The sequence below is a fragment of the Puccinia triticina genome, chromosome 11A (assembly GCF_026914185.1).
Source record: "Puccinia triticina chromosome 11A, complete sequence".
Lineage (NCBI taxonomy): Eukaryota > Fungi > Basidiomycota > Pucciniomycetes > Pucciniales > Pucciniaceae > Puccinia > Puccinia triticina.
In genome coordinates, this window is record NC_070568.1 from 5,944,918 (window position 1) to 5,954,117 (window position 9,200).

Sequence of the window (9,200 nt, forward strand, 5' to 3'; positions counted from 1 at the left end):
GGATATCGAGTAAGCCTCTCCTACGGAGAGCGCTCCGCGCGGGTCCCCCGGACCTCCGTTCGAGTGGCTTTGTTAAGCTAGGAAAATACCCGTGTCCCGTACCCGATACCCGCGTATTGGTACCCGAGGGTATGTCCACAGGCGGGAATGGAAACGCCGGGTACCCCGCGGGTTCGAGCGCTAAATTCTCGAACCACAAACTTGGCCAGATCACCAACCCCGCCAGGAAGAACATGTCATCCGCCCCGAATAGCCAGGACGCGAACGCGTCGAAGGGCAAGATGAAGTCCGAGGAAGCTGCTGAGCAGGCCAAGCCGCCGGTGTGTATCATCTGTATCGGGATGGCTGGGAGTGGGAAGACGACGTTTGTGCAAGTTGAGTTGGAGATTAGTGAGTCGAAGAATACCCGGACCACTGACTAAACATTTTTCCCTCCTTTTGTAATGTTCTTAGAGGTTGAACTCTTATCTTCACTCGATCAAAAAACCGCCGTATATCTTGAACCTCGACCCGGCCGTTAGTAGCCTACCGTTCCAGCCGAATATCGACATCCGAGATACGGTGAATTACAAACAGGTCATGAAACAGTTGGGCCGATTTCTCTCTCTCTCTCTCTCTTGAGTATCGTGCTTACATGTTTCTGTTGAAAATTAAAAAGGTATAACCTCGGTCCGAACGGCGGCATCTTGACTGCATTGAATCTGTTTACGACCAAGTTTGATCAAGTGTTGAATTATGTCGAAAAGCGATCGGCATCGACCGAGTAAGAAAAACAGCCAGCTTGAGATCCGAAGAGATTCTATCAAGATAGTCAATAATCATATATGTGGATGCTCGTAGTTTTGTTCTTATCGATACACCCGGTCAAATCGAAATCTTTACTTGGTCGGCCTCAGGTGCTATCATCACCGATGCGATTGCCTCCTCGCTACCCACCGTGGTAGCTTATATCATCGATACCCCCAGGACGACTGCCCCGGCGACGTTTATGAGCAACATGCTATACGCCTGCTCGTACGTTCTATCTCTCTCCACTTACAGATGTTTTTTTCTTCTTCTTTTTCTTCTTGTGTTTTTGACGGAGCCTATTTTGGTTTTAAGAATATTATACAAGACCAGACTTCCGTTTCTCTTGGTGTTCAATAAGACTGATGTCCAACCACACGACTTTGCGCTGGAGTGGATGCAAGACTTTGAATGTTTCCAGCAAGCACTGGTCTCCCAAAACCAGTCGAATGAGAGCGAGGGTGGGAGTGGATATATGAGCAGTCTGATGAACAGCATGAGTCTGGTGCTCGATGAGTTTTACAAGAACCTCCGAGTTGAGTCCTTGCTTCCAAACTCCCGATTGGCAGGATTGGCTCTCATCATTCTTTTTCTTTCAGGCCGTTGGATGTTCCGCTATGACTGGTTTTGGGATGAAGGAGTTTTTTGAGGCGGTTGATGAGGCAAGACAAGAATATGAAACGTACTCCAAATCTCACTCACTCTGTTTCTCTCTCTCTCTTGTTTTTCTAATGTTCCTTTTTTGTGGGTAGTGATTATCGACCTGAACTTGTTCGACGGCAGGAGGAAAGGGATCGGTTGAAGGAGGAGAAGAAGAATGAGAGCTTAGAAAAGCTGGTCAAAGATCTCAAGCTCTCCTCTGCCTCATCTACTGCGGCTCCCAAGTCCAAGACTCCCGCCGATCCCACCGAGCTCCGAGCTGATGAGGTTAGTGAATGGGAAGAGCCTGATGGCCGGACTCTAGATAGACGTGAGTCTTGTGTTTCTTTTTTCTTTTTCTGTTCTTTACTGACTCGTCCTGCTGTGTTTTTCCAGAGGATGTGGTTGAGTGTCCCATGCCTCAGCCCAAGAAGGTCACCCAGATGGGTCTTGAGTGTGATGCTGCTGGTGGCCAGTGGCCTGCTCCACGATGAAATTGTTGTTGTTGTCTTTTTTCATTTTTTTTTTTTTTTTTTGGAGTGAACCCCTTTTTTTGTGCTACATACCATTATGGTCCACCCTGGCTTGCTCGTCTTCTTCCTCCTCAGGCTGGCCATTGCTGCCCTCTGTCTCTTCGACATCATCTGCCAGACAGCCTCCGCACTCAGACCAACAACCATCCAGCTCACTGCCATTGCACTCGGCTCATGCTTCCTGGTTGTCTGTTGCTTCTCTCTTCCAGCCACATCCACTGACTCACACTCTTCATCCCTTCCCATCCAGCTTGTTGTCTCCTTTATTGAGATATTACAGTACAAGCATACTCTTCAACCGGTTGTGTAGTGATAGATAGAGTTGAAACCTAATTGTGAAACTTAAATGAAGTTGTTAATAGTCTTGCTTGTATCGGATCCTATTTCTCTTTTCTTGATTCAGTTTCTCAATTCCGTCTCAACTCTCAACTCCGCACAATCAGGTGAGCTTGTCGGAGGTCTCTTCAGTCTAACTCATGTGCTGTACTCAAAGATCGTTGGTTTTTTCAAAGGTGTGCTTGTCGGTGGTCTCGTCAGTCTAACTCGTGTGCTGTACTCGCACATAGTTGGTCTTTTAAAAGATCCTCTGCGCCTAGTTCTTCTATTCTTCACCTCCCTCTCCTGCTACCTCACCGTCAAACATGCCCTTGCACTCATCCCCATCACCCAGGTCAACCTGCCCTGCCCAATGTCCCAAACCATCAACCAAGAGTACACTTGCATTGCCATCATCTCAGAGTGTGCTTTGGCACCCTCCTTCAACGGAGAAATGGTGGGCCAGCTACACTAACTGTAGTGTTAGCGTGTGTTGAAGCTATGACTGGAGGTCGAGGCTGAGACAAAGGGAGGAAGGGCCCAAGGAGCAACAGGCTCAGAGAAGCTCTGAGTGAGACAACAAAAAGGGGCCAAGGGAGCCCTCTAGGAGGGCAAAAAGCTGCTAGCTTGCGTGGTGGAAAAGCGCACACGCTAAAAGAGGTTGTATCCTGTAGAGACCTCAGGGAAATGCGCGCAGAAGCAGATGTCTTGATTTCTATCTAAGCTGAGGGACTTAAAGCTGTTGGAATTTCGTCCTCTTGTCCTTTTTTCCTCTGCCTTCTGCCTCCTATCCCTTTTTCCTTTCCTCACTCAAGTGCCTCCTGATTCCCTTCTCTTCACTTCTTATGCTCTCACACTTCCTATGATCTGGTATGTTGATGGTCATGATTGTTTTCCGTACTTGCCATGTGACATTTTTCCCTGCCGAGATTAGACTATCAATCTTTCCCAATGTCCCTTATTCTCTGATGTGCGCGCGCTCTGCTTGTGACAGATTTGTGATATCTTTGAGATTTCTTGTTCCTTCTATTCATTTCTATTTAATATTCATTTTCATTGTCACCCACAAGTTGATATCATGTACATAGTCTATTTAAACATAGCCTAGTCCACTGAAATCAACTCATTGGTTCTTCCTTATTTTCTCCGCGCCTCCATCCTGAGCCAATCCGGTGAGCCCTCATCACTCACTGCCCCCTCTTGAGCCCACAGGCTCATCTTTTTGTTTCCTTGTGCTGCGGTCCTCCAGTCGAAATCTCAACAAAAGCTATCACAACAACAGAAGGTGAACAATGGATATGCATCTGGAGGGAATGAGAGAGTGACAGGGAGAGGAAATGAGTGACAGGGAAGGGACAGATGAGGGAAGAGAGACTGGGACACTGGAATTTCAACAGCGTGGCATATGGTAGCTGAATTCAGCTAACTTTTGGCGCATAGGGCTCAAAAAAGCACCCACTACACTATGCTACAGAGTTTTTTAGGCCTTTTTTGCTTTTAAAATAACTGTAGTGTAGTGGCGCGCTAACACTGCTGTAAAAAGAGGGAGCTGTTAGGGCCGCTAGGCTAACACCAAGTGTCCCTGTAGCATAGTGTAGCATAGCGGCCCACTGTTAAACGTGCTTTGGCTCACCCCTACAACAGAGTGTCAGGCTGGTACAGGCAGGTGGGTGGGCACTTGGATGAAGATGAAAGAGTATTGGTAAGAGATACTCACAGCAATTAAAGGGCTGGGGTCAAAGTATCTTCTACCAACACTGGGTCGCTACGCTAACCATAGCGGTTAGCGTAGCATAGCGCAGCGCGAATGCGCTATTTTTTAGCGTAGCGTTAGCGCAATTGCACGCAGATGCGCTAACGCTACGCGCACGCGGTGCGCAGCTATTTTAGCTGATAGCGTAGCGTTAGCGCAGATAAGCGCAATTGCGCTAACGCTACGCATTCAGGGCGCAAAAGAGCGCAGCGTAGCGTAGCGACTGTAGCAGCGCGCTAACGCTAACAAAGAATTGGCGCGCTGTTAGCACCGCTGAAAATTAGCGCAGCGTAGCGGCGCTAACAGCGCGCTAACGCTATGCAAAATAGATGGGCGCTTTTTGCCGCTACGGCTGAAATAGCGTAGCGTAGCGTAGGGACCCAGTGTTGACTTCTACTTTGGTGAGGAGAAGGCTTTTGCTAGATGAGTTTTTAAGTCAGAACACTAGAAGGGGGCTCAGAAGGCAACCAAGATGCTGAAAACTTAAAATCTTATTTTGATGAGGAAGGATGAAAGCATACAACAGGTGGGTAGTACATATATGGGATACTTGCACATGTGTGTATGTCATAAAATGAAGCAGGAAAAAATAATGAAAACAGGAACCCAAGGTGCCTGTTGAATCCTTAGAGAGGGGCCGCATGATAACCAAAAGCAAGGTGAGGAGTATTTGCTCAAGTGTTATTTTCAAAGGATGATTTAGAGATTTTGCACTAGTCAAGATTTGGATGGATGACTAGACATGTATGAAGGCTTATGTGTGGGGTTGAGGAAAGGATTATTTACCCCTCTCTTGTTGAAGTCTTATGCAAAAGGCCAAGTGAAAGGTTATTGACTGATCACCACATGAAGAGAACACAAGAGGCCAAGGAAAAGGTTAATGGCCAATTGTTGCATGAAGAGAAAAAAAAATGCCCAAGAATTGGGTTATTGGCCAAACACCTCTTGTGTAAAACTGAGTCCCCAGATCTTCCGTCATATGAAACAGAGCGTGCTTTGGTACACTCCTACAACCTACAACAGTGTGCTTTGGCTCACCCTACAACAGAGTGTTCTTTGGAACACTCCTGCAACAAAGTGTTCTTTGGAACACTCCTGCAACAGAGTTTTCTTTGGAACACTCCTGCAACAGAGTGTTCTTTGGAACACTCCTGCAACAGAGTGTTCTTTGGAACACTCCTGAAACAGAGTGTTCTTTGGAACACTCCTGCAACAGAGTGTTCTTTGGAACACTCCTGCAACAGAGTGTTCTTTGGAACACTCCTGCAACAGAGTGTTCTTTGGAACACTCCTACAACAGAGTGTTCTTTGGCACACTCCTACAACAGAGTGTGCTTCGAAAAACTTCTACAACAGAGTGTTGTGGTGACTTGAGGTTCCCACCAGTGTCAAAGTGACCGGGGGCGCAAGGAGTCCTGGATTTTGGGGACTACGGGGTTGCAGACTGCGGTTCTGCAAGGCTGGCATGGAGCAGCACAGTGCGGAGGATGTTCTTTGAGGTGGAGTGCGGAGAAATGGTCCACAAAGCGGCAGCAGGCGGAGCTGGAATTAACTTAAGCAGGCCATCCTGTACTGGCTAGTAGCGGCGGTGACCAGGGGAAGCTGTGGCAGCCAAAGCAGGCTACATCAGCGGGCTGAGGCGGCTTGTGGCACCAGGAAAAATCAATTTTCACCAGACATCAGGTGACATCAAGCAACAATGGCTGTCACTTTTTTCCAGCTCTGGAACTACCACAACTAGGCTAAAATGGCCCCTTTGTTTCCTACAGGGGGCAGTACATGCGGCCAACTGTGCAACTGGTGGGTAGCTCAGTGGACTTAGAGCATCTCCACCGCGGGGTGTAAATTTGCGGATTTAAGCCCCGCGGCCACACTCGCAATTTCTGATTTACAGCTTCCCAGGACACGCGGCACCCACCGCAGGGGATGTAAATTAGCCTAAAATCCCCCGGCCCCCAACTTGTCCCTGGCCATGGTGCACACCGCACATGTACCATTTTGATCACAATTTTTTCAAGAACACGTTTCACCTTTCAAATAATGGACGACCAATCTTGACTCGCAAAAATTCTCCGCTCACAGGCCAAAATCCTCGCAAATACCAGCAGAATCAAACTGGCCGTAGCCGAGAAAGCTAGTGTCTTAATTGCCGAGGACAAGGATACCAAACCTGCTCCAAAGCATGGAGGCTTGATTAAGGGACGCTCCGCCAACTTAACTTGTGACTTCGAATCTGGTTATTGGCAGCTACACCGCGGCTATTTCTCTGAATTGCCTGTGTATCCAGCAGTTGTTATTTGGCAACAATTACGAATGCAGCGGCCCCTGTTCTTGAGAATTGTACACAATGTCGAGGCACACAATTGGTATTTTGTGCAGAAGAACGATGCACTTGGCAAACCTGGATTGAGGCCAATCCAAAAAATAAATTCTTCGCTCCGCATGCTTGCCTATGCAGATGGTTGATGGTTTTGATGAGTCGTGTAGTGTGGTGCGGGATTGGGGGTTTGGAGGGTGGATGTTGAGATGTAAATTGACGTGGAGTTGGCCTGATTTTGGCAGAGAGCAGAGGTGTAGTGGGAGTGTAGATGTACCCTCCCGACCTCAAATTCTACATTCGGCGGAGTGATACCTCCCCAGCTACCCCCCCGGGTGGGGTAAAATTTTGAAACACAGGGATGTAAAATGTGTTTACACTCGCGATTTACACCCCGCGGTGGAGATGCTCTTAGGCTGATGTCACCTGTAGTCCAGTGACAATCTATTTTTCCTGGTGTGGTATCCTGGAATTGTAGGCTAGAAATGGGTGGGGAAGCTATGGCAAGAGGAGTCTGATAGTGGGAGATGACAAGAGGCAAAGTTGACAGGAGATCCGTGTGAGAGTGGAATGGAAATTTGATGTGTGTGGTTGTGGGAGTGTGGCTTGGCGGATTGCAGGCAGATGAGGATGGTTTCTTTCTCTCATTTTTTCCTTTTCTACAGAGGGGGGAGGGATTTCCCCCCCCTCCCCCACCAATACTTGCGTTAGACATTGTTCTTTATGATTATTTTATTCTTACTACACAGATTTTTTACTTACTTGCGGAGTAGTTGTTTGACTTTACGTTTACAGTGTTTATTACTGTATTTATGGCTGTTTTTCTACGTACTTGCAGCTATTTATATGTTACTTTACCTGATTTATTATGTTTATTGCGTCTCACTACTCCTTTGTGGAGTGGAGCGGAGTTCTCCAGATCACCCAACTTTATCCAGGAACAATCTTGTAGTGGTGGTATCTTGCCAATTCTGTGTAGTGACCACTTTTTCTCACCACAGTGTGCTTTGGCACACTCCTATTACCGAGTGGGATTTGTGGAGAATAAAGTTTTGGACTTGGGTACGGGTTGGCACCCAAGTACCGGGTTGTTTTATTGCCCAAAGCAGAGACCAATTACACACCTGGCACCACCTGGTGGGTACTGGCAGTACTTTGTGCCTTTTTCTCAGCTAAGATCAACACCAGTTAGTTACAATACATTACATTATTGGGCGTAAATATTATTGTAAATAATCTTGTTATTATTGTCTGTAACAACAAGATTCCTTACTGTTCTATAACATACATAGCAAATCATATTATTAGGGGGTATCAAATATGTCAAAATCCACCATTATGTAATTGACAGGTTTGAAAAAACCCACCATTTTTAAAACATGCTGGTCCTTCTTCTACCCCATTTTGGGATCCACTGGGGACAAATTTCACTTTTGGCCAATTGACTGGTTCCTAATTGTGTATTTCTCATATTTGATACCCCCTATTATATATATCCCTTATTTCTGGCTAATGTGCACCACCAATGCAGCTGGATATCATTTGAATGCTTTGGGAATATCAGGGTGATATCACCCTTCCCTACAGGCTTAGACATCAGAGTTGGGTCACCACAACATTATGTCAAGGGGGTGTCAGGCACCAACACTGCCTCACTGTGCATGAGCAAGATACCTCCCCAAAACGTACCTGGGTACCCCTAAGGGAATAATTGCTTCAGACAGGAGTCAAACTCACACCAAACATGTGGCATTGCACCAGCGCACTGCCCAGTACTGATGGATTTTCATCTTCCTTCTGCCTCACTCTCTCTTCTCAGACTCCCTTGAATCCTTGTATCCTCACACTTCTGTTTTTCACACTCACAATGGTTGTATTTTATTATTTGGTCATGTTGCCTTTCTTACTGATCATGTAGACTTTGATCCCTGCTCAGACTAGACCAATAGCTTTCCTTGATTACTGCTTTCCTTGTGTGTGTAGAGACTGTAAAATGAAGATGTGTCTGGTGAGAGTCGAACTCACGACCTCAGCTATGCTGAGACACATACTAGAGTGCTGCCTTTACCAACTAGGCTACAGACGCTTGTGGCTGCCAGTTGGGTGGTTGGTTGGTAGTGCTCATGGGTCAATCCAACAGTCCTCCATACTGTGGTGATACATCATGGTAGCAGACTAACAGACAACTCAACAGTGTGTGCGCGTGCTCTGCCTGTGAAAGATACTAGTTTCCTGTGATAGTCTCCTCTGAGATTCTAGAGTGTTCTATTCATTTCTCTTTATATTCAGTATGTTGTCACCCACAAGTTGATCTCTTGTACTTAGTCTATATATCATAGCCGAGTATCAAGAAATCAAACTCATTGGTTCACTCCTCTTTTTGCCCGTGCCATCATTGAGCCGCATTCTGTGAGCTTTCCATCTCACTGCCCTCTCTCTCTTGAGCCTCCCGGCTCATCTCTTTGCCTCCAAATTAGTTGTTGTGTTCTGAGTCAAATCTCATCAGGCACCAAAGCACACATCCCCACACAGACCACAGTACGTTGATAGAATCTCAATTATAGTGTTTTGCTCTTACTCAATGCCTGTGCAGTACAAGCTTCACGGCAATTGCTTCTCTGACACTACCAGGATGTCATAGTAGAGTAACATCCTGACGGCATCACAGCAACATTAGTGTTTGACCAAAATCCACCGGGGCATCCAGCTAATTCCAACCATCTCCTAACATCACCCTGCTGCTCCTTCTTCATAATCTGGTCAGTTGGCTGCTATGGGACTCTGTCTGTGCCTGGCGGAGGCATTTGGGAGAGAGGAAGAAAGGTGCTGTTTAGGCTAGGGAGTGCCACAGCTGAAT

The 9,200-nt window shown here is 46.8% G+C and overlaps 1 protein-coding gene across 1 annotated transcript; it reads left to right on the forward strand.

Moving 5' to 3' along the window:
• Positions 1 to 233: 233 nt before the first annotated feature.
• PtA15_11A584 (uncharacterized protein) lies at positions 234 to 1,919 on the forward strand (the record flags this gene model as incomplete). Its single annotated transcript, XM_053161507.1, has 8 exons — positions 234 to 374; positions 454 to 587; positions 659 to 763; positions 841 to 1,014; positions 1,102 to 1,321; positions 1,386 to 1,468; positions 1,539 to 1,756; positions 1,822 to 1,919. 8 exons carry the CDS (start codon positions 234 to 236, stop codon positions 1,917 to 1,919), a joined length of 1,173 nt encoding a protein of 390 aa, XP_053025447.1.
• Between the last annotated feature and the right edge of the window lie 7,281 nt (positions 1,920 to 9,200).